This window comes from Malus domestica, chromosome 05 (assembly GCF_042453785.1).
Source record: "Malus domestica chromosome 05, GDT2T_hap1".
Lineage (NCBI taxonomy): Eukaryota > Viridiplantae > Streptophyta > Magnoliopsida > Rosales > Rosaceae > Malus > Malus domestica.
This window is the reverse complement of record NC_091665.1, coordinates 16,060,541-16,086,907: the sequence shown is the minus strand read 5'-3', so window position 1 is coordinate 16,086,907 and position 26,367 is coordinate 16,060,541. Positions and strand designations below refer to the sequence as shown.

Genomic DNA, 26,367 nt, shown 5'->3' with positions numbered 1-26,367 from the left:
TGGAGGGATGAGTTTTGTGTGAATTAACGACCTAGGCTTAGAAAAACGGGGAGGCACAATTAAATTAATTGTTAATTAAATTGTCATCAAGTAGGGCATTTGGGATCCAAAAACGGTAGACTAGTTTAGTTGCCTACCAATTTTTTTAATTGTAGTTTAATAAGAGTTGGTTGTCGAGAATTGGAACGCAACCATACATTTTTTTTAAATGAGTGGGGGCATCCGCCTCCTAGGCCTACATTAGCTATGTCCTTGCTGCAAGGACGAACACTATATGTTAGGGTTTAAGGACTTCCCACCTACATGGGGTTGGAGTTTTCTAGTTTGATCTCTCTTTTTTTTTCAAATTTACATTACAACGATGTAATGGAAAAGAAACTTCATTGATATCACATGATGTGATAAGTGATGATTAATAATTTTATATCATTAATGTGCACATTGTATACCACTTCATGTGAAACTTTAAGTGTAGAACAATCACTTACATTACTCTAAACATGAATTTACAAACACAACCAGCCATATTAACTTGCAAAAAGCATTTCTTCGAAATGAAATAAATATCAAACAAAAATGTTGAGCGATTGAACTGATCATTGTGATTGGCTTTACAGTCCAAGCTGTTGTCGATTCTGTCTGTGTGTAAGAATCCTTATACACAGACAAGTTGATGCCCTGCATTGGGGAAAAATTGTCCTTAGCTATTGCCGATTGTATACAATCATGATTTTATCTAGGAAAAATTAGTATCCGGTCCCTAGTTACTACTGTTCATTGACTGAAACTTTATTAGTTTTCAGATTTTGATCTAAGTCCCTAGCATTAATGTAATAATGAATTTACATGTCAGTTACATAATTTTTTAAAATAAAAATTAATAATTGATTTAAAATTTTAATACTCACACCTTTATTAAACTCCTAACTAATTTTAGAATAAGTTTGTACCCATTAGTTTTTTTTTTTTTTAAGAAATGTTTTCAATTTTTTAATCTTACATGTACCCATTTATGTAATTTTTTCAAATTTTTAATCTTAAAATGTACTCATTCTTTTTTTTTTTTTTTTGAAAACTTATATGGGGTACATTTCTTTTTCTTTGATTTGAGAATGTATCCATGTCGAGTTTAATCGAAGAAATTTACTAATGTTACCAAACCTAATATTTATTGATTTTTTTGTGTGGTTTTGAAGAATGTACCCATGTTTTGGTACAATAATTTTTTTGGTTAATTTTGATGAATGTACTCATGTTTATACACACACACACACACACACACACAATAGTATAATTTATAATCTAATATTTTTAATCCCACAAATGATGGGTTTTTTATTTAAAATCTCATTAATATAAACAACTATAAATTTCAATTTTAATTTAAAAAATATAGTAACATACATAGAAATAAATTATCACATTAATTTCAGGGACTTCGATCAAAAATTGAAAACCAACAAGGTTTCGGTAAAAAAATATTCAAAGGTAGGGACCGCATCCAAGTCTCCCTTTTATCTATATGTAAGAGTTTTTATACAGAGACAAGTTGATGCCCTAAGATGGAGAAAATTTGTCCTAAATATTACCGATTGTATATGATCATACTTTCAAACAAACAAAACATGTTATAATTATCACCAGTTGTGTATAATCATGTATAGACACATTAAAATGGAGCGGTGCCTCGTGAGCAAATGCAAACCAACGCTTGACCTGACAATGTGTGAACAAGAAGCACCACATGTTGTTAGAAAGTCTTAGCAGTTAAACGTGCAGTATCGCAGTGGACCTCCGAGCGAACCTCATTTGACTTCAAAGTCCTCTTATTCAGGCAGGAATCGAAGACCTTTCTGTTTGTCGCAATGTCGACCCAAGTCAATGATCTGATCAGACACAGAGAAAAGAAGAAAATATAACAAACACACTTGCAAGCGGCAAAGTGGTAGTTGTAAGTTGTAACCGTAGTTCTCTCCTTATACGTAGGCGATGAATTGTCCTGAATGATAGGACAGTCATCTTCAACCCAAAACCCAATTTTGCTTCGTTTTGTATGCATCGAGTTTGTCAAAAGCAACGCAGCTCCCAAGAGGGTTGATTATAAGGTTTTAAGTATTTATATTTTGGATGTGAGAGGAGGTTAGTGAATCGACAGAGAATTGATATGTTCAACCAAAAGGAATTGTCTAAGTTCACATTTCTGCACTACATGATTAATAGCAAGGACAAGGGGAGAAAGTAGTCCCTTTCGCGTAGGTTGTTGACTCAAAATATCGACCCGTCGTCGAGGTTATTGACTTGAAATCCCGACGCGTCGTGCTTGAGCTGTAGCCCAAGTGACATTATGGTGGAATATGGTTTAACTGAGTTCAAATCCTGTTAAGCAAGGCACAACCAAATTGATTTAGAGCAGTGTATTTTCTCCCTTTCTTGTAATTTAGATAGATGTGGTGTAGAATATCACCTAACAAAAGCACTTGTGGGTGCATTTGGTACGCAGACGGGACGGGACGGGACGGGACGGGACGGGACGGAACGAAGGTGTAATTTTTGAAAAAGACATGGGGTATATTTGTCTTAAAATGGTAAAACATTGTGTTCCACAGACGTGGAACAAACCCGTTCCAGGGGGGGCAGGTGGGACGCAAAAACATCCAAAATCTGTCCCGTGGAACAGCCCGTTCCACTCATTTTTGGCGCACCAAACGCGGGACGGAACGCCTCGTCCCGTTCCGTCCCGTCCCGTCCCACGTACCAAACGCACCCTGTGGGAATTTTCAATTCGAATGGTTAAGCAAAGAGCATCTCCACCGGTTGCCCAATTAGATCGAATTTCCCTTGGTCCCAAAAAAGTGGTCCACCAATGCAAAAAAATGGAGGACGGATGGCTGCCCTTGCAATTGAAGCACGAGCTTTCGCCCCTTCGATCGGTGGACATCAACAAAGGGGCCCACCCACGTGGTACAGCACACAACCAACCAAACGACTCTTTTTCCATGCAAGCCCATCCGTTTTCCAACAGTTCATTTGGATCATTGGATTTCCAACTGTAAGAAAAATTGCACCTTTTTTTTCAGCTTCCACATGGCGAGATCAAGGGCATCCAACAGTAATAATTTTGAAAATCAACGGCCAAGATTACTCTAACGATATAAATAAAAATAATAACTAAAAAAATACCAAAAAAATTATGATAAAATACCTACTCTTTTTTTCTTTCTATAAATACCCAACCATATTCTTCATTCTCCGCGCAACTCATTATTTATTCTTCATTCTCCACACAACTCAATATTGAGTCTATGTGAATAGTTATCTCCTTTGCCAGCCCTCCTTCCCAAACGAATGGACTTGCACAAATACAATAACCATTTAGAGTGAATAGTAAGGGCAATTTCATTGCTCTTGCCCTTGCGCTCCTAAAACGGGTAAAGTTGCTCTAAATAATGCTCAGACATCTTGTTATTTAGATCCCAAATATTTGAATGTTGGTTAAGAACTTGTAAAAGACAAACGGCATCCATTTATCATGTTTTAAGTTACAAATTTGTTTCCAGACTCTTTAACAAATGTTCCTAAATCCAAAAATGCATACAAGCGCCTAACGAAAACTAACATTTTAGCTACAACACACCTGCAAGCCGATGTCACCTCATCAATTCTTCGGTCTTGTAACATCTGGTAACATTGAACACGACAATGTTCCTCGTTGAAAAATGTTACTAGAATTGTATCTATCATATATTTTGGGGGGGGGGGGAGTGGAGTGAAATACAATATAAAGCACTAGTGATATGAGATTACTTTCACCCCAATTGTCCAGCAGCTGAACATCCATCATTTTGAAGAACCTAATAATTCACATCTTTCGTGACAAAACCCATCGATCAATAAGGTCACAACAGATTGTACAACTTAAAATATCAGGTACGGCTACTCACCCAATTCGCAATGCCACCAAGAATCGCTTAGCAATTTTAAATGCGGGACTTCATATTAGTAGCCATTGCTAAAATGCAAAGTTGCATTAATATATTCTTCGTGAATTCTGCAAAATAATTCCAGTAACATGAATCAGCATAACAAGATATATTAAATGAAATCCATCAACTAGTTTGTTTTCTTAAAACAATAATTGGGAAGGAAAAAAATCTCCATATTTAAGTTCTGCAGTATGTCATATCACTTCACGCGGTGTTTCAATATTAAGAGGTTGAAAAAAGATGTTGAAGAAAGGAGAATCAAAAATAAAAACAAAGGGAGGACTGCAAACGGACAAAATGGGAGTGTGAAAGTCGCTATTCGTTTACGAAATCCACATCCCCCAACATGTGTTGCAGTGGCTCTATGCTCCAAATCTAATCTGTGTATCTATCAGTACCCTCAAACCAGAAAAATATCTGCAGATCCAATTATGAGATGCGAGCCCAATTGTTTGTGAGACTCATGCCTTTCTACATCCACTTATAATAACACCTGAGCCATTTCATTAGTTACTCTTTCACATTCCTCGCTTTTAGAACTAAAAGGTTCCAAATAATTGGTGGAAATTTTGCACTCAATCCAAACAAACTAAAGATATCAAATGTATTTCCCATAAGGCATTATATGTCAATCTTTTCTTTTCTAAAGCTAAACGTTAGAAGAATCATGCAAACGCCCCGTGTGCAATGTGATGGGAATTTACAGTAGGAAGAGGAGAAATTGGGTGTCTTGGTCCTCTTGGATGACAGTGTACTAGTTAAAATATATTATCAATTCGGTAAGAACTATACTATTTTTAGTCTACAAACCTACTATTTATTAGGTAAAGTAATAGGGGCATAGTTAACATTTCATATACGATGATTGACCAAAAGAGTGCTCCTAATGATATTATATTTATGTATACGTAAGTATAAAAAGTTTGAGCAAAATGCTCAATCAACAAACATATAATGTTCATAGTTCGTACAATCAATCCCAAAACCAAAAGTGCCAATAACAGAACCAAAAATCTAACAGCAGAGAGAGAGGAAAAACCCCAAAGGATGTTCAGCTGATAAAACGTGAATTATTTTTTAACACTTGGCCACTAAGGGTTGTATTAGAAACACCTTAAAAAATACTGATGAAACCAAATAATGAAATAACTGGAATACATCAAAGTCCCCTAATTTTGACAGCCTTCCATCACGAAAATCAAAACATGCAGGGGACAAACGAAAGAAATGGGAGAAAGATTTGGTTCAATAAATCAACCATTTAAGCCAGTATGCCCACTGTTCTAAAAATCTCTGCCTAGCACCACCTAGGCGCTAGGCGGCTAATCACCGCCCCGATTAATTCCTAGGCATTTGAAAATTAAGAAAGGGCGCCTAGACCAGGCACCCGCCTAGACTGCCTAGGCACCCCACCTAGCCCTTCTAGACCCACCTAGGCACCTCCTGCCTAGGTTGCAACTCACTTAGACAAAATAGATAACTTTCAATTTGCATTTAATTTTTTTCAATAAATTGTAAGAGACTTGTTGAATACTTAAATGAGCACACACTATATGCTTGTTCCCCATGTTTTCATTATGTTCCAATACTTCATAAAACATATGTCATTCTATTTTGTAGTTTATGATGAAATTATATATATTTTAAGTATAAACAGACACTTATTTACACAAAATATAATGGATTTACTTAAATCCGCCTAGTCCGCCAAGGCGCCCGCCTAGACCCCGCCTACCCGCCTACCCGCTAGGCCCCAGCCCGCCGCCTGACTAGCACCTAGCGTCTTTTAGAACCTTGAGTACGCTCAGTAGCAAACTTAGATGCAAGAATCTAAACTAAAATAATAGAAAAGGAAAACAAAAACTTAAAGCATACCTTTTGAGTGAAGGTCCTTAAGGATATGAACTTGCTAGAGCAGCATTATTGTGGCCGGTAAAGGCCAAGCAACGGTTTCTCTCTCTCTTGAACTCTCTTTCTTGCAGCTTCCCTTGCTTTAAGTGCAGCTGATTCTTCAGCGGATATAGCCCTTGGCTTCTCATCTCTCTTTCTCTTTCCAACAGCAACGGAGGAAGCAGCAGCTTTAACAGATCTCTTTGGATTTAAAGAAGATGAAACCACTGGCCCAGGTGGAGGCCCATTTTGAGTTGTATCACCACCTTTGTTTTCTATAGCTGATCCTGCACCTGAGGCTGACACAGGCTTTTTCAAAATGGTTTCTTTATATCCAGCATTGGATAAGAACTGCGGGTTCGCATATGCCTCTTCCTGTGTTACCCACTTGCCTGTTGTATTTTTTGATCGAAATATATCAACTACAACACATATTCTAAAAGGATGGTAAGCTATCACAATAATTAGAATATATGTGCAATGTGTCAATACCTATAGAATCAGAATAGTAGAAGCCCGAATTTGGATCATAGTAAAAACCATTACTTTGATTGTAATAATAACCAGATGTGCTGTTATACTGCCATTCTGTCACCAATCAAAGAGAATCAGTTTTAATAAATAAGTTGAAATAAGAAATATTTATCAACAAAGCTTAAGGCATGCTTCTTCAAATAGCAATAAAGGGCCAATTTAGGAACAAATAATATTCATGAACCACCCTAAAGAGATGATTCTAAGGGAATTTAAATTTTGAAAGACTCTGTTCTGTTCACCAATTAATGGCCAACTATCAAACCGGACAACTATGGCCAGAATCAACCTAAAACCACAATTCACCTAACATGTCTAGCTCATTCTAGGCAATTTGCATAACTTACTAGCTTAATGTCTTCCTCTCCTGAGTCCTGGCCACCTGGAGTGGGCTATAGACTAGCCCAAATACCTAGGCTATCGCCTCAAGCAATCTAGGCATTAGATTTTTTTTTTTTTTTTTTTTTTTTTTTAAAAAAAAAAACCTAAACCCAAAACGACATCATTTTGGACAGGGTTTTTATAAAATTCATGCTAATTTTATGTTTCTAACTCGGTTTCTATTACTTTATCGTGACTTTTTTTATGTGAATTAGAGAAATAATAATAATAATAATAACAACAATCAGATTTTGATTGCTTGGCATGCTTGTAAAACGTTGATATATATGTGAAGTATTATAATAATTTTATATGTAAGTATTATATCATATATATATGTAAAGTATTATAAAGTATATATTATATATAGTCAAATTTTACTTGCTTGGCATGCAATCTACGAAGTATTATATTATATATACATGTAAAGCATTATAATAATTTTAGATACCGTGAGGCTAAAGCCTCACGCCTCAGGGCTATCGCCAAAGCCAAGCTATCCATGAAGGGCCTTCACTTCACCTTCGCCTATTAAAACATTGATATATATATTTATAATATCACTAGCATCTAATGAACCATGCCGTCCTCTTACCTTTTTTTTTCTCCCTTGTAGAATGCTTTCTTTGGTAAAATGCCTCAGAGTAGTTTCTCAAGCTTAGTTTGTTGAGAATAGACTTTATACATGCAGCCTGATTGTTGTATTGTCTTAACATAAAAAAGTAGTTGAGCTTTAAGCAAGGTGTTCAGTTATCCAACAGTCCTATTCCAACATACATGGTACTCTTGGACAATAAATCATATGGCCAAGGTGAATAAACTAGATTTTGACTCCATACAAGTACAAAGAGAGGAAAAATGATGCATCGGGATTGTCAAAAATAATGATGGAGGTTCTCCAAAGTGATTGAGGTGTGATATACCAGCTTTATTCCATAGCTTGCAAGAATAGTGCAGCCATAACATTGCAACAACCCTGGAATACAAATTTACAGTACTTACTCTCTAGATCATCATCATCAACTTCGAATGCACGAGAATCTCTAGCCTCCTTTAAGTTTGCCACATCCTTTTGATAGCTGCGCTTAGCTTTCTGTAAACGTTCAGGACCCAAAAAAAAATTCAGCATAAAGAAAATTTTCTCAGGTCAGTGTCTCATAGAAAGAAGACTTTATCTTCCACTAAAGCTATTTTTTTTTTATTACAATAAATCATAAATCATAAGACAAAGGAGTTGGGGAAATAGTTGTGCTCAACTTTTTTCACAAATTCTGGTTTGCCATTCGAAAGTCATTTGAAAACATAATGAGTTTTGAATTGATAACAGCTCCTTGCGGACTGCTAACAAAATGGCAGTATCGATGAGAACAAGAATAGGAATGAAGCTTAGTATTAAAGGGGAGATGCACTCCCATCAAAGAATTGCCATTATAAAATGAACCTCCATTATCCGAATAGATGTATTCAAACATATATATATATTAACTACTTCTAACTTCGAAATAACCTTTTGATACTCACTGCTTCGATTTGCAGAAGGGCGCGCTCTGCTTCCTTTTCTTCCTTCTCCTTTGCAGCTTTTTCTTTTCGCATATCAGCAAGCTTCTTTGCAACATTATCCTTGTGTCGTTGACCAAGCTCATGATTTCTGACGCTGGAAGGATTGTGCGAGATGTAGATTTTGCAGAAGTCACACCACTTGTTACCCTGGCTAACCCAATACTGCAAACAGAGAAAGGGAAAAATTAACAAGGTAAGCTAATATACGAAAATGAACTGTATCAACAATTTTAAAGAGAAGAAGATTCCTCTCCAAGTAATACAGCTTCGTTTCAGTATAATTCAGAAACTACATTACCAGTATATCACTATGCTTTGAAATATCGGAACCATTGGGTTTTGCTTATTATTCATGATTATTGCTCTTCAATCCCCATATCGATACACTCGTATAAATTATCCAATTAAGCACTCAAAATTAGGAATAACATCAAGAAAAGCTGCTTTTTTTACAAGTGCTTTTCAAAATTAAAAGTAAAAAAGAGTTGAAGGCGAAGGAGGATACCTCAGTCATGGCGATGAATTTGGGGCTGCGAAGCTGGTGGGAGAAAACCCCTAAATCAGACCGTTAGGGCAAATATCGGAGGTTGCAGGTACTGAAATTTGTCAATCGAAATAATCAAATCAAAATCTCTCCTTTTTCTTTCTCTTTCTCGCGGAGGGGAGACAGGAATTCGGTTTGCCCATTAACTCCGACGACTATTTGAGTCGGTCTTGGTTTTGATAGGCCCACTCGACCAATTTTGGGCCTTATATAGAATTTAGTTTAACAAGCCCGCCCCTTCTATTAATTTCTGACAATAATTGGGAGGGGAGAGGCCTTCACGTAAGGAATGAGAATTAGTTAGATTAGATCAACTCTATCCCTCTTGTTTAATCCAATTTTTTGTTACGAGAGTATTTGCATAAAATTCTAGAGTCGTTCGTTACTAGGGAATACGATAAAACATCTATTACGGGAAATTACATCTAGGACTAAAATAGTAGAATGTTGTAACGTCCGTTACAGGAGAATACGTCACCTCCCAGTCAATCTTAAGGCATTGAGAGAAACCTCGCGCCACGAGGCGTGTCTTATATCACACTATCTAATTCTTTTCATTACGCTTCCTTACGAAAACCCACTTGTACCCATCTAGCTTCACATGCCTCCAGTACTACAAAAGAGGCTATCGCTAGCGGTGTAAAAACCTACAAGAAACCCCAATTAATGACAAAAATCCGACATAAAATCATGCAATGTTGGATAGGGAAACCGACGCCATTGCTAGCATCACGAAAAGGGTATTGACGTCGGTTAGTCCCCTTAATCCGCCACCAAGAAGCAAAGTAATATAAAATAAAATAAAACAACAGCGTCGCTTAAAAGCGACATTGAACCTTACGTTGGTTAAAAGTGACATTAAATTCTGACATGATGGCAGTTCTAACCGACATCAACTAACAACTAAACTATTAAAATAAAACCTATTGTCGGCCCTAACTGATGCCATAAGCCAATAATAAAAAATAAATAAAAGTATATCTCAGTTCCTCCGTCGACGACCTCCACTACTGTTCCTGGCCACTACTCAGTTCCTCCTCCTCCATTTCATGCTGCCTGCCGATCAAGAGGGATCATAGACAACATCAGTTCCTCCTTTTCTATAGTCACTTCTGCAACCATGTCTCTAAAGATGCTGCCTTCTGAAAGAGTGTCCTGTCAAGATGGATCATAGACAACATTAAGTTAAAGCAGCTTGGGCTTTGGTACTTAACAAGATTAAATAGGGAAAGTTCTCAAAGTGTGACGAAAATCATGTTACCTCTGGTCCATTACAAGATTTATGGTTGGAGGTTCGTTTCTCAACTCACCAGGTCTTATAATCTTGTGGTTTATACCATACTTCCTGATATAATTCTCTGCCTGAAGCTTTGCTATTAAGGTGAGCCCAAAAACATTGAGGAAAGCCGGGTTGAGATTCGGCCCCATTACTGCTTAATTGACCAATTTTGTGAGAGATGAAGGGAGAATGAGAAGGGGACAAGAACCAGAGCGACACGGTGAAGGGATGGTTGTCGCCATTGCAGTGAGGCTGAGGAGGAAAGCTCATGAAGGTTGTGTTGGGGTTGATTTGTTGGGTTGCTGATGCTATTGCAGGAGGAGAGCGGGAGGTTTTTGAGTGGGCATCATGAGGGGAAGAAATTTGTGGTGGTGGTGAGGTGAGGAGTAATGGATGGAGAGAGGCGATGAGTGGAAAAAAGACAGAAAAATGAGAGAAAAGTTTGTTAGAGAGGTATAAAGTAATAGGAAATGAAGGATTTCACTTAAATTTTGAGAATCGCGGGAGTACAATGAAATTTCAAAGAATGGGGGGAAATATCCCACCCAATATTCCCACCCAAAATTTTGTCATGGAGCGTATTTAAAAAAAAATAAAAACACCAACTTGTCGGGTAGAAGCGACACCATTTTCTTTTTAACCGACACAGAGTTTTAATATTAAACAATTTAAAATCTATCTCGGCTACAACTGACATTGGGTTTTAATATTTAAAAAAAATTAAATTCTATGTCGAATTCAACTGACACAAAGTTTTAATATTAAAAACTTTAAAACCTACGTCGGATTATGGGTTTTAATATTTAAAATTTTCGAAATCTTTGTCAGCTACAACGACACCGATTTTAAATTTGGGTTTAATATTTAAAAACTTTAAAGTCTATGTCGGTTACAGCCGACACCTGGTTTTAATATTTAAAAATTTAAAAATTTATGTCGGTTACAACCGACACCATCTTGAAAAATATTTAAAAACAGTCATTAAAGTGTCTATGTCGGTTATAACTGACAATAATTTCGACACAATAGTAACAAGGTGTCGGAAATATCTTATCCGCCAATATGTTATGTTAAACCGACACCAACCACGGACACAATAAGCCTGTTTTGTAGTAGTGCTCAAGCACCTTACGTTTTGCAAGTGAATCAAGTTCAACTTGGATTGTTTGTTGCTAGTTTAATCAATCAGTTCTACATTGACATTCATCATGAAACACAATTCAATGTTATTGTTCAGTATGATATTAATGGCTACTATGTATGCAAATGATCATCGACTATCATCTCATTTCGATTGGAAACCTCATCCAAGTTAACACAATGGACTGAAATCTCACGATTCTTGGGAGGCAAATTTGTCTCATCAAGGATGCTTCAATAACCTAGAATAACCTCGTACGTTGGAATGGTTAAGTTAGCAATGGTAGGATTAAAACTTATTTCACTAGGTTGTGTCGTGGGCTTCTTCTTCTAGGGTTGTGAATCTTTTGAACCAACAATCCTGCCACACTTCAAGGTAAGAGCACATAATTAGCTAGCCACCAATGTATTGGGCTGCGCAATGGGTGTTGTCGACAGTCCTATAAGAGCGATATTTCGACGTACGTGCGGTACATCTATCCTTAATGGCGAGTTTGCATCTTGTATATTTGAGTTTGTCACTTTCACTAAGCATCAAGCATGTTTTGAACAACATTTTGTAAATCTAAAATACATCGCACTTTAATTTCAGGTTATGAATCCATGACAATTTGCGACATTTTTCATTATCATTAACATTCTTATCTACTCCTAACGACAGGAAAATTGTCTCATCGAAGTAATAATCCACAAAATATGTGGTAAACAGATCGCCTATCAAGGGCAATAAGTAGCAAATAATGGATGGCGAATCATAACCGACAAATTCTTATTCTTCTCTAAAGACCTATTTTTGTACATAGTGAAAGAGTTATTGGCACATAAACTGCGTTATTGGCGTATGTGCGAGGCTCGTACCTAGTAACCAATTGTAACAGTGAAAAAGATTGGGTAACGGTGGGCCTTATACAAATCAACATAGCTGTGTATAGATTTGCATAGCCCTATGCAGAAACCGAAAGCTTAGTGTGCATAGCCAAGGTTCAATCAATTGAAGACACTTAATGATGCTTTTGTTAAGCCTTTTTAGTTGTGAACATGGGATACTTCAACTTCGATCCCCGCTGACATACAATAATCGTCGAAAGTTTGCAACATAAACTCTTAAGCATTATCTAGTCAAATCGACTTAGTCTGGTAATCAGGGTAGTGAGCCCGGAGCTTAATAATTTGTGCTAGAATTTTCGCAAATGCAGCATTGTGTGTGGATAGTAGGCAAACATGTGACCAACATGTCGATGCATCAACCAACACCATAAAATATATAAATGGTTCTCATGTTGATTGAAAAGGTCCACAAATATCCCCTTAAATATGTTGAAGAAACTTCAGTGATTATGGGTAATATTTGCATTAGAGGGTCGAGTTAATAATTACCCAAAGAGCTTGGCATGGAATTTCCAGGTATGACTTTCAAACTTCGAGTAAGAGGATGCACGTGTGATGTTTTGAGGATACAACTCATTATATATCTCCCTAGATATCTCAAATGGTCGTGCCATGGTAGGCATCCCCAGCTCATACGACTGTATTGTACAGTCCATTCGGGAGACGTTCCATCTTCTCATGAATATGCTTCTAACCATATTTATAGGAAGCGGTACAAATATATTCCATGCCATTCTTTTCAATGGTTTCAGTATAATACTTATTCTTTCAAATATCCTTAAAGCTCAACAACATTCTTCCGGAACGGATTGAGTAAAGGTCCTCTTTAATGGTTAATTCAGTACCATTGGACAACATTATACAAGCATTGTCATACCCCTAAACATTTGGATAGGACTGAAAGGGTTGTCAAAAGTGAATTTTTAGGATGAAGTTAGTAAAATAATGATTGTTGCGCAAGATAGTGTGAGTAGTTACACTATCTACCAGACAACTAACTTCCCCACAAGACATTCCCAGAAATAAATTAATTGAATTGGTCACATCTATGAGGATAAATTCGAATTCCATTTCTTCAATTAAGTAATTAAGAAATAATATCCATGAAGTAACTATCCAAAAATTTAAACCAAACACTAAACAAATAATCCAAAATAAGGAAAATTGTTCAAAACTTAAACCAAAAGAAATAGGGCCACTTTGAAAATTAGAAATTTTCATGCTGGTATGTTCAGGATTATCTAATTAAGCAAAGTTTGTCTCAATCTTTTGACGACTTGAATGATACTCAAAAATGGCTTTAGGAGAAGCTCGGCAAACATGAGATCAATGTTCTTTGTAACCACATAGGTAACACAAGATTAGTAAAAGCTTGATGGTTTGACCTTTACCTTTATTCTTGAAGTTGGAAGCCTTGGGACCTAGGAAATCACACTTCGGGTTCAGATTTCCTTTCTTGGGTGGGCTTTTGCTTGCTGATAACTCGTATATTTCATAGATTTATACAATGACGAAGTTATAAAAGGTTAGGGAGATAGGCCCCTCCCCTCTCCGAAAATCAAGCCTAGGAGCGATGGTTCGCCCATCTGGTGTCGTAAAAAAACCTGCAAGTTCAAGGTGAAACTGCAGCACTGTGCAACAGATGTTCTCTGTTTTGAAAAATCTAGGATGAAGACATAATAAACGGCGACGTCTTCCTTAAGGGTACAATCTTTTTTACATATTTGACCTTTACCAAATTACTTGCTCACACTAAAAGCGAGTACCTATTGACTTGTAGACGCATGTACATTTTAATCCGACATTAAGTACTGCTTTCTAGGCCACTAAAAATAAAAGTTATTTCTCCCTTCCTCGCCTTTATTCCTTCCCAATGAACCAGAATCCTCTTTACTTTCATCTTTATCCCAAAATTTCCAATAGTTTTGTATCAGACAAGGTTGCAATTTTTGGACTTCTGTGCCAAAACTTAAGATTTTATTTAGACATCAATCTTAATTTCATGGGTATTGATCCTTTACCTTTTCCCTTGTAAAAAATAAAAAAAATAAAAAAAGCGCTTGGTAAGAGATTGGATGACCATTAATTGCTTGCCATTGGAAGACGAATTTATGTAGAAACTGAACCTTTTCTAGTGGTGATTTGAATGCAACTTGTTTGTACCATACTTCACCAATCCCGAAACTACTGAGCACTGGTCAACGTTATACCGTCAATGACCCAAAAGAGTTTCCCTCCAACCAGGAGGCCAATCACAGTGCGACACGTGTCGACATCAAAAGCCAATCACAGCGCGACACGTGTCAACATCAGAAGCCAATCACAACACGACACGTGTCGATGTCAGAATGAAACTAGAAACTCTCTTCTATAAATAGAGATCATTCTCTCACAATATTTCCTAATGTCATTTGTACTAAATCATTCACTAGTACTCACTAAAGGAGAGCTTGAACCTATGTACTTGTGCAAACCCTTCAAAATTAATGAGAACTCCTCTACTCCGTGGACGTAGCCAATCTGGGTAAACCACGTACATCTTGTGTTTGCTTCCCTATTTATATCCATTTATATACTTATTCACACTAGTGACCGGAGCAATCTAGCGAAGGTCACAAACTTGACACTTTCTGTTGTACCAAAGTCCTCATTGATTTTGTACATCAACACAACTCTCACATAAAAATATTGTAATTGTAATGAAGTTTCATTTAATCAGAAAGTGGTAATCTTTGGGTGGAGTCAGGTTTGTATAAAAAATGTGTTAGAAGGGTGAGAGAGATGGCGGATAAGCAAAAGAGAGAGCTTTGCTTGGGTTCATTCATTAGGTAAGGGAAACGAGAGGTTGAGTGAGAGAGAAAAACAAAACAACATTAACTTTTTCTTTATTTTTCAATTAGTTTTAGTAGCCCAAATAAGTAATATTAATTGTGAGAAAAGTAAGGAGACTCTCTTAAGGTGGTGGGAATCTTGAAGATAGCCAATTTACAGTTTAATGTTAATTTTTGTGTCAACATTATAAAATATTGTGTTAAAAACATGAAGTGTCAAAATATCTATAAAAAAGTCATTTTGTAGAAGCATTTCTCATTAATTGTTGATGTAAATGGACACGTGTGTAGCAAGTCTATGCAGACTCACTTTAGGGGCGATTCCCCTTAGCATGTCTCTTACAATAAATAAACCAGTTAACTGAATTGCTAAATGCTAACCAAAAGCAAAATCTCTTATGGGAAATTACCCACTAGAGTTTGACTTGATTTTTCTCACAAATGATAGGTGGCACATTTGCAAATCCTTAGGACTTAAGGTTTATGTGATTATTTACCCCCCTAAAACGAATAGATGTGAGTTTACATATGTGAAGGTGGCACTTATAGTGGTTGAAGAATATTTGACGTGGCCTTTGATGCAAGGAACACCTTGCATGATATTTTTTCCTCAAATTAGCTTAACACATGTTGCCTTGATATTAGAACACATATCGTTATTAGTGATTAGCTTAACACATATTGCCTTGCTATTGGAACACATGTTATGGCTAATGATTTGCACAACACTTGGTGTCTTTCTATGGGTACACTTGGGAGCGTTCACCCTTAAGCTAGATGGATGGAAGATGTCAGGCAATCCTTATAAAGGAAGGAGTAAGAACCAAAGAAAGGACATGGAGAAAAAAGAGAAAGAACAACTCCAACAAGAAAGCCATCCTCTCTTTCACATTACCTTTGTATCTTTCTTTTACATGTTGTTAAGGCTTTAAGCCATCTTCCATTGTATTTGGAAGTCTCTCATATATAGAAAAATACAAATGAAAGCAAGCCCCAGTGGATGTAGTCATTTGGTGAACCACTTAAATCTTGTGTTATTTATGCAATTACATTTTGAGATCATTACCATGAAAAGCACTCCTATCCAACCATAAAAAAAAATTCCTTTACTCCACCCTGAGAATCCTGAAAAAGAAATCACAATCAAAACCCAGAAAATGTATTAAAGCTTACCCAAATCACCATCATTTTCATCTAGTTATCAAAAGAAAGATATCCAAAAACTATAAATTCGTCATACCTATTTAGAAGACCAAAACACTATTTTATGTAGTTCAAATTGAAAATTCATCCTATGAGAGTTGTTCATTAACTCATGAACTACAACATATCCAAATTTGAGATCCATAGGAGCAGTACAACTTCAGAAACTCAAGTATAAATAGTGATTGTTCATCACTTGTCTGCCAACCAGTCAAATCTATTATGAGCTTCGAAACTCCCTTTTCTCTTACTCAGATCAAAATATTTTCTTCAAAGAAGTTGTTCTTTATCCTCTCTACCACAACATAGCAAAATCTTAGGAAGATCCAATTGTCTATTCATTCCAGATCTTTGAAATACTACCAAGGTCTTGAAAATCTGCAGAAAATCCTATAGTCATGTTTGGAGTTTCAAAACTCCAACTTCATACACTCAAACAGAAACACTTCCTTCATAAAAGTTATTCCTTATCATCTGTTCTATAACATATCCACAATTTACGACAATCCAATCTATATGTTGATTTGTGCGTTAGTTTGAGCAGCTGATGTATGATTGAGCTGCCCTTCTTGGCCAACCTCTTTGTATGGCCAATATCTTCAGTTTCTGTTACTTGCTTCTTGGAATGAAAAAGGAAAATAATTCAAAGAGGGAGTAAGAAAAGAAAGAAAAGAATGAGGAGCAACATATGTGTGAAAAAGGAAAAAGAATTCAAAGAAAGAGAGGGGTAACAGGTTGTAGAAAAATAAAGAGGTTTAGGAAGGTTTGAAGAGAGTTTAAAATAAAAAGAGTGGTGAGAGGGAGTCATTTAGAGAAAAAAGAAAAGAGAGTTGGTGTGAGTAAAATAAATTTTATCCATACTAAAAATGTAAAGAATAAGAATTAATTAAAGGAAAAATGTAAGAAAGAGTTAAAAAAAATTGAAATAATGAAATAATGAGGATAACATGATGGTAAGATAATCTTTTACCTACTTAGCTTTAATTCTTGCTCATATTATTTTTTATATGAATGATGATTTATGTGTTTGGGTTGCTAAATGAGTTTATTGTTTTACATTTTATATTTGCATGATTATAATATGAGAATATTGGCTTTGATATGATGCATTACATATGCATAAGCATTGCAAACAAGGACAAATAGTTGAGTTGTGTAAAGTGTTTGAGTTGTGAATATATTCAAGGGTTGGAGACTAACTTGAATATAAAATAATGAACCTTGTATCAGGCGTTGCAGGAAGTGTTGAGTATACAAATGGGCGTCGCGGGAAGTGCCTATATAATAAGTGAAAAGTGAGGATTTAATTCTGAAAATTTGGTTTAAGGGATGAACGAGAGTTAACTCATATTCTAAGGTATTTGGAGTCAAGTGGTATAACTATAAGTATGGTACGGGATATGCAGGCTTGGGTGCCTTAGGTATGCATTAGTGGGATTAGAAATGAGTGAGTGCATTCATCCATCACATTTGCATATATCAATTTTACGTATTTGCAAGAACTACTCATTTGAATTATTATTTTGTTGGTACTTTCGGTTGTAAAGTAATTTGTGCATTAATTTTTATTATGTTGCGTATTCAATAAATTTTATGTACTAAAATTAAGCGTTTATTATGTAAAATTTTATTATACGATGTATTGTAGTTTAATTGCAAATAAATATCATTTTAATTTTTCATCATGTTTTGGTTAGAGAATTTATTCGTATAGCTAAACTATGGCTCACACCCTAACTCATGAATAGTCTTTATTCGTGGGTTGGGGCATGATAGATTGCTAGCCTGCTTTGGAGATATCAAGTAAGGAAAAAAATGTGCAAACTAAAAGTTGAATTGTTGGGATCTCTTTGGAATATGTTGCAGCCTCTTTTACCACATAAAAACTTGTCTTTTAGCCACTTTTACATACCCTATTGATTCTGAATGAATTTCAAAACCCTAGCCATCTATTTTTTTCTCCCTTTTCATCTCCACTCAAAGCCCTAGCTATTCCATACACTTTTGCCCTCACTGAAGACTTATCACAGCAAGTTGTTCTTGGAGAAGTTCAACATCAAAGTTGCTTCAAGGGTTTCCTCTCTTGAATTTATTTTCACTCATGTTATGTATCTTCATTTAATCTTTGCGAACATGATGTGTAACTAAATTCATAGATATGAATTTTGATTTAGCCTTGCAAAATTGATCCGCGTTTCTAAGTTAAAGTATTCAATTCATCAATATGCTTCTTGCCTCATTCACGGATTCTATTGTTTGATTTGTTTGTTTATCTTAATTCTTGATCACCATTAGGGTTGCTTACAAATTATTTGATCAAGGTTATGCTTAATCGTGGTAGACATATGAATGAATGAAGAGAATACCATGCAAACATCCTACCGCGTATTTTCTTTGGTTATTTTTATGTTTTCATGCATTCTATGTACTCGTAATTTAGAACCGAAGTTTACACCCTGATTGAGTTGCAGAATAGGAGAATTTGATCAAAACCACACATCATATAGCTAATCATATTTATGTAAAATAAACTCTGGAAACAGGTTGGTAGTTGAATACATGCTAACTTAATAAGCATGAATTGGTTTTGTGAATGTGAACTCAAAATCCCTATTCCCATCCCACTGTTTCAAAATCAATATATCATTCGTTGTTACGTTTTTCTTACAATTAGTTATTTTCGTTTACAACACAAAAACCACATTCCATTTGTTAGCTCCATTTTACAAACCATATATTTGCACTTAAAAGGAACACAACATCAGTCAACCTTAGGCACGTGGCTGAAGATTCAACCCTTTGCCACGACCTTGACACTTCTTGCATCCCTTATGGCCTCAAAATATGGTGGCATGCACTTCAAGCGCAGAATTTGAGCCAGTAGGTCTAGCTTGATATTTCTTTATCAAGAGCTAGTTTTGCTTTTCAGCAAGTAGTAAGATAGAGATCACATCCAAAAATTTGATGAATTTATGTACCAGATATTGTTATTGCAGGATAATATTGGTCACATGGTAAGTTGAATAAGTTTTCTCCAGTAGACCTTGTTCAGTCAAGGCCTCTTTATAGAATTTGAAGAGTGATCGAATTTGAAAAAGTTCAGAATTGTATTCATTTACAGACTTGAAGTCTTGGAAGCATAAATCCTGCTAGTCGTGTTTTACTTTAGGCAAGAAGATATCATTCCGATGATCGAAGCGTAGAGCGTGAATGAACCCTCTTTAATGAGGTATTTAGTATGCAATGCGTCGTGCATATGTCTTCTAATGAAAATCATGGAGATTGTCTTGTCAGCTTTGTCAATTGATTCGTCCTTAGCCTCTTCAATGGTGGTTCTTAAACTTTTGGTTGCAAGGCGGAGCTTCACATTTTATATCCAACTTCGTCAACCCGTTGATAGGAGCATATTTATGTGACTTTGTTATCTTATTTCTTTGCATTTACTTAGTTAATTTCCATTTATTTTGGTATTTAAAGTTATTTTCGTATTATTGTAGGTCCAGTTGGTAAAGATGACAATAAATTGCCAAATGGAGCAATTTGGAGCAATTTTGGATAGCATGCGTGGATAGCATATGGGCTGGACGTTTTTGGTGTTTAAATGGTGCTCGATATGTGCAAAAATATGGAGAAATTAAAGTTGAGGCTTGGAAGGCAAGGAATTAGACAAGAAAGAGGAATCCTAGTTGAAGAGGAACATTATCTTATCTTATCTTATCTAATCTTATCTTATCCAACCTTATCTTATCTTATCTTATCTCCAACTGCAAGGAGGAATCCTAATCATATTCCAACACTATCTACCTGATTTTTAGAGTCATAAAGAACTCAAAAACGCCAAAACCTTTTCCTACTTGGATTCAGCCATTTCCCGCAATATATATGAAAATCCTGCAGAGATTTAGGGTGTGCCATGCCTACCATTCATCCATTGAAGTTGCTGGAATTTTCAGAGTTCTTTCTATCTTTGTTTTAAGTTTCAATGTTTATTTTAGATTGTTTTTCAGTTATGATGAACATGTGTAACTAAGTTTCTTTTTATCTAGAGGTGAATTCGAAGCCATGATCATATGTTTTATATAAATTGATTACATCCAGTTATTGTATGCGATTTACCTATCTGCTTTATAGAAAACTTATTCTTGTATGTTTATTAAGGATGCATACTTAGTTTGCATATAGGGATTTGATGCTAGAACATAAGGGAATTTCACCTAATCATTATGAACTTATAATTGTAAGTAGTAAAAGTCACTAATCATGATTGAGTTAAGTAAATTCTTGGCAGAAGTATCATGCTTTTCATAGTTACGAATGCTTTGTCAATGCTTATGATTTTCACAGAACTTAATGATCTTTGAGATGTATATCTATCATGCTTTTCATAGTTAGGGAACTTCAGAAGAATAATTTAGTTGTGTCGCTGAGTCCAATTCAATGAACTTAGGAAAATTTAAGAGTTAATTAGTGATGTTCACAATTAATTTGGGGTATTGTTATTCATGGTTTATAGGAAGAATAACTGGAAATCGATTTGTATGCATATGTTTCATGTGTGGAGAAGAATCCTTTAGCTATCATTTCATCCATATTTCATTCACAACTTAATTTACTTGCTACCCTTTACTTTTGTTTTCATGAAATTCGTCCAAAATCCCCCCAGTCATTGTTTTGATGTTAGTTTAACTTAGTTTTTAGTTTTATAAGTTTAATTTGTGTTGATTATCATCCATTATAATCCTCGGAGTAGAACGATCCCTACTTACTCATACTACGATTGCATAATTTATAAGGTTTAATTTGTGTGTTAGTTTCTACCACATCACCCGTTAGGCTTCACACGTGGGATAACCTGGTTCTGATACCACGAAGAAAGTTGAAATTCCATTATAAAACCAATTGGCAATATGAGGAATAGCCCAACTTACTTATAAGCCTATACAAGGTCCCTCTTCCCATCAATGTAAGATTCATTATCAACAGATTGTCCTTGAAAATCTTTCAGTTCTTTAGTGCAGCAATGGTAGCATGCTTGATATCGTGTTGTCAGCTTATTTTATTGAGAGAATAAAGAAGGAGAGGGTCAACGATAGACAAAGATAAAAGAGAGAGTTTGAGAATTCTATGGTGTGATTTCTCTCTCTCTATTACCTTTATTTATAGTGATAAGGAAGTTATCATCCTTACTCTTCAACTAATACAATTACACTTACTCTCCAAATAATACAATTACACTCTTAGGGTGCGTTTGTTGCACCTGACTATCTCAGACTGGACTAGTTTTAAGGACTAAGCTGGACTGGCAGGATAAGAATAATGAAGTGTTTGGTGCAGTGCCGGACTAAACTACGGATTAAATCATTTTTAAAATTTAGATATTTTTGTTTTGTTCATTTTGATTCTCTCTCCCTTATCTCTACCATTCATTTCCCTTCCCACTAGACAAAACTTCTCAATTTTTCTCCAGTTCTCAGATGAAGAAAATCGCAGCTGACGAAGAAAATAAAGGGGACAAATAGTGCAAAGAAAGTAAGAATTGCAAGAGGGAATCAAGATCCAAATGCTCGATTCCTGTGGGTGTGGGTGCCGGTATTGGACAGCGACGGGGTTGGGTGTTCGACAGAGGCACGATTTATTCCCACACTAAATGAAACACCAATCAAGTCATGAAAATAAAAATTAATAATTAAAAAATAAAAATAAAATTGAAAAAATCTAAGATTGGAAGGAGCATAAGATGGATCCAGTCCGTATGTGACAAGACGACAACAAGGTATGCTTCACTTATCTGTCTACTCTCTTCCATTCGAATTTTTATTGACTTTTTTTGCTCTGATTACACTTGTTCTTGCAAATTAGTTGCTTTAATTCACTTGTTCTTCCATGGGTGGGGATTGGAGTTGCAGACGGCAATGGGTAGGTAGAGGAAGACGAGTCGTCGTCAGAGGTGGCAGAGTCGTGCAGGATGAGCACGAAGATGCTGTGTGAGAGGGAAGACGGTCTTAGCTAGTCACAAGGTATTTGGGGGGCCTCACTAGGACCGGCTAAGCAAAGTTTTAAGCGAAGCGAGTGAACTTTAGTCCCGCTAAAGTTAGTCTCATGTTGATAACAAACACAAGATTGGACTAACTTTTAGTCTAATCTAGTCCAATGAGATTTAGTGAGGACAAACAAACGGGCCCCTAGTGAATTTATATTGCAACACTTTCATATACTATTGCAGCTGGCCTTTTAAACTTAACCTTTGCCTATGACCTTTCGAGTACAGATCATCTCCGAGTTTAAAAAAATGGAGCTTAAGGATCAAATGATCCGGACCTTTGAAATTTGATCCAACGGTTACAATTATTATAATTTTTAGAAGGGCCCCTTTTTGTAGCAGTTTGATCAAATTACAACACCCCGAATCATTTGATCCTTAGGTTCCCTTTTTTAGATTCGGTCTATACTCTGACCTTTCAGCCAAGTCCATGCAAGATTCTTTAACTCAAGTTGAAATTAAAATGTTATTTGGGTAACAAAATTGAAATGTTCTAATTTTGATTCCAACTGGAAACTCAACAATTTGTGCACATCTTTCTTTCAATACTTGAGAGGCTTCTAAAGTTCTGATAAACTAAACAACTGAAGAAGAAATAACACTTCAATTCAAAAAAGAAAAAGAAAAACTAATGAAAATTATTTGAAAATTTTAAGTTTTAATGATAAGGGCAAAATAAAAGGTAAAGTAAATAGTATCAAAATTAATTTTTAATGTAAAAATATGATTTTTTTATTAAAGTAAACAATACAAGCTTTTCAATAATACTCTCAAACCTTCTCCATCTCCACAACTCAGTCGACCTAACAACCTCCCTTCTCTCCACCAGCACCAGCCGTCGCAGCATCTTCCTCCCCGACCTCTTCCTCTTCCCCCTACCTCTCTCCTCACCTCATCCTCCCCGCTCCTCTCCTCTTCTTCACCATCGCCTCTGTCCTCTCTTTCATCGCCACCTCCCGCTCCAAACCCTCTTCCTCCTCATCCCAAAACCCAACCTTCGCTTCCACTGCCTCCGCCTCTGCCTTCCGATCATCTCCACCGAGCACATCTGGTCCCTCGAAACCCCTTTCTGCGACGCCCACTACGGCCTCTCCTACCCAGTCTTCACCACTGTCGTCGAGAAGCTCAAATCCCACATCGTCCTCTCTAATCTCTCCCTCCCTCATTTTTTACTACGCCGTGGCAATGGTCATCTCCCGCCTCACATGGCTTCTCCGCCCAAACCCTCGCTTCCTGCTACTCCATCGACCTTTACCTCATCTCCAAGATCACCAACATGATCACCTGCCTCCTCGCCACCAAGTTCTACCCTGAGTTCATCAAGATCCCTATCTTTCTTCGCAGGCTAATCGAAACAACCCAGGCTTTCGAGGAGCTCACATCGCTCCCCAACATGTGTGGCACCATTGACGGCAGCCCAATCAAGCTCCACAAGCACAATTTGCCCCGAAACTACAAATGCCGATATTGCTACCCTTCGATTTTGCTTAAGGTCATGGCAGATCATAAGAAAATCTTCTGGGATATGTGTGTTAAAGCCCATGGTGGCATAGACAACGCCACCCATCTCAGAGATAGTCTTTTGTACAATAAGCTGACTTCGAACAATGTTTCGGAGAAGATAATCAATGTGAGGGGTCACCATTTGAGGCCTTACATTGTTAGGGACTGGTACTATCCCTTGATGTCCTTTTTGCTAACACCATTTTCACCAAATGGGATGGAGACTCCTGCCCAGAACCTGTTTAACGGAATGCTTATGAAAGGGAGGTCTACTGTGGTTGAGGCAATTGGGCTGCTTAAGGGTAGGTGGAAGATTCTGCAAGACTTCAATGTGGGTATTAATCATGTGCCTCAAACCATTTTTGCTTGTTGTGTTTTGCATAACTTGTGCCAGATTGTGAGGGAGCCTGAACCGGAGCTGTGGAATGACCTGGATGAGAGTGGACCGCCACCCAGGGTGCTTGAAAGGGAGAAGGATTCTTATTACTATGGTGAAAGCTTAAGGTAAGCATTGGCAAATGATTTGCATCAGAGGCGTTCGTCGAGATAGTACACAGTTACAGAGTAAAGGGATGGCTTCTCAACCCTTTTAATTTTCTATGTAAGGATGTTTATTTGAATGTTATCTTCATTGTTCGTTTTAGGTTTAGGTTATAGAACTTGGATTGAGTGAAATATGTAATGAATGCGATATAGTTGTTGGGACCAACTGACTTGGTAGTGAAGTTACAAGATTGGTGAATAGAGTGGAAATTCACTATTAGTTCATCAGTTGTACCGTATTCTTATGTGTATGTTTTAGCAGTAGTTGTAAGCGAAAATGATCAACAACCGGAGTGTAATATTTACGATTTTGATGGAAATCAATTTAGCTAGTCGTTTAGGAAGAACCTAATGCTTCTTAACCTAGCAATATTACCGTCAAAATTATCATATTGATGAGAGTAATTCTTTGGTGCATTTTGGTCTACACTTTTTCTAAAATTTGTCAAAGAATGTTTCGTTTCATGGATGTGTTCTGGGATCTGTGGGCTTTTCCTCTCTAGGTTCAGGTTTCAGAGCAGCAAAAGTAGCAGCTACGAAGCCTCCAGAAAATTTGTTTATATTGATACAAGAAGTACACTAATTTGCATACAATTGATCTGCCTTGAATCCTAAGTAACCTTGTGAAGGAAATTTTGTGAAAAACATGTTCATTTGAGCAACATCTATGACATGCAATTAACATTTAAAGGCGGAATCATGCTTGTATGCACTAAAAAACAAAACATTACCATGAAATTCAAAGCCTAGTAGGAGGGTGAACCAAGACTCAACTCAAAACAAAGTGAGTTGAGAAACTTTATACCTTTGAAGCACCTCTTTGCTTAGCAAAGGTTAATCACCCATGTGAGGGCCTTCTTTCCTTTGTCACCTTACTCCTTGGCTCCATGGATGTGGATGGAGGAACTTTGCTTCTTGGCTCCATGCCTTCTTGGATATGGATGGAAGAATTGGTTTCTCCAAAAGTCCCCAAAGTTGGAGACCTCTAAGTTCTGACACCAAGGATGGTTGAGGAAGAAGATGAGTGGCCATGGAAGTGTTAGATGCTAGTAAACTCTCCCATGGTGGCCGGCTATTCTAGAGAGAAAAGAGAGAGAGTTTTTCTCACTTTTCATCCTTAGAAAACCCTAATGAGGATGGAGCCAAGATACCCCTTCTATGCTTTCAACTTTTGTATGCATTTTGGACCAAAAGGCCTTTCCTCTCTTTATGGCCGGTTTTCCCAAGCCTTTGGGTTGTTTTGGGCTTCTTGAATTTTGTTTGTTAAGTTGTCATACAACTTAAGCTAATGGGCTTGACGATTCGAAGCCCAATTTGGGCTTTAAGGCCCAAAACTAACTCAAGGTTTAAAACGAACTTATTCGTTTGATTAATTAACATATTAATCAATTCTTGCCATAAAAAATTAAACCATTTAATTGTCCTTACTCATCTCCGTCAAATCCTTCAAGCATTACCTTACACGGTGTGCGATCCATTAGGTTCCTTTTAGCGAGGCAGTGGGCGATTAGAACTCTTTCAAATCGATTGTGAATTGAAACTTACTTTCAATTCTTCCTTTAGTGATTATACACATTTAGGGCTTCCACAAACCATGAGTGACACCTAGCAGTATGTCATGGTTACCCAAGCTAATCAGAAAAGGTGGAGAACCTATTCAGTTTAGGATTACAATGCAATACGGTTTTTCTCTAATACAAGACCCTTAACCACATTGTTTGGTTTGATAGTTTATTCATGTCTACTATCCAATGTGATTCATTTACTTATATGATTACCTTGAATGTGATTTGGAACGACTTCCTAAATCTCATTCATACCCTGGCCAGAGATTCTTAATCATATCATAGAGTATTCTCCCTCAAACAGTTTGAAGGTTAGAGATCCCTTGTTGTGCATTCACTTGCCTTCATGGCTAAGTGGCTTAACCCCAACTATGTCGTGGACACCCTCGGATGGAGTGACTTTGACATACTCAAAGATCAAAGACCTAACCACAAGACAACTATGATGCATCAGGTCAAATGACTACTTTGCATTATCCCAAC

At 36.6% G+C, this 26,367-nt stretch overlaps 1 protein-coding gene, 1 long non-coding RNA gene and 1 pseudogene across 3 annotated transcripts; 1 reads left to right on the top strand and 2 right to left on the bottom strand.

Moving 5' to 3' along the window:
* Positions 1–2,140: 2,140 nt before the first annotated feature.
* On the bottom strand, positions 2,141–3,047 carry LOC139196408 (uncharacterized). Its single transcript, XR_011581298.1, has 3 exons — positions 2,765–3,047; positions 2,465–2,476; positions 2,141–2,376 (listed from the first exon to the last, which is right to left on the bottom strand). It is a non-coding gene; the product is annotated as an uncharacterized lncRNA (long non-coding RNA).
* A 453-nt stretch (positions 3,048–3,500) lies between these two features.
* On the bottom strand, positions 3,501–9,073 carry LOC114824806 (zinc finger protein ZOP1). Of its 2 annotated transcripts, XR_003773168.2 has the most exons (7): positions 8,854–9,062; positions 8,310–8,510; positions 7,791–7,881; positions 6,366–6,461; positions 5,859–6,265; positions 3,942–4,048; positions 3,773–3,865 (listed from the first exon to the last, which is right to left on the bottom strand). XR_003773168.2 is itself a non-coding variant. In XM_029102079.2 (6 exons), exons 1-5 carry the CDS (start codon positions 8,860–8,862, stop codon positions 5,904–5,906), a joined length of 759 nt encoding a protein of 252 aa, XP_028957912.1. In that variant the 5' UTR covers positions 8,863–9,073; the 3' UTR covers positions 3,501–4,048; positions 5,859–5,903. The 2 variants fall into 2 exon arrangements, 1 of the variants encoding a protein (XP_028957912.1); XM_029102079.2 differs by having other exon boundaries at positions 3,501–4,048; positions 8,854–9,073.
* Positions 9,074–10,360: 1,287 nt separating this feature from the next.
* LOC114825074 (uncharacterized) lies at positions 10,361–24,558 on the top strand (annotated as a pseudogene).
* The last annotated feature ends 1,809 nt before the right edge of the window (positions 24,559–26,367 follow it).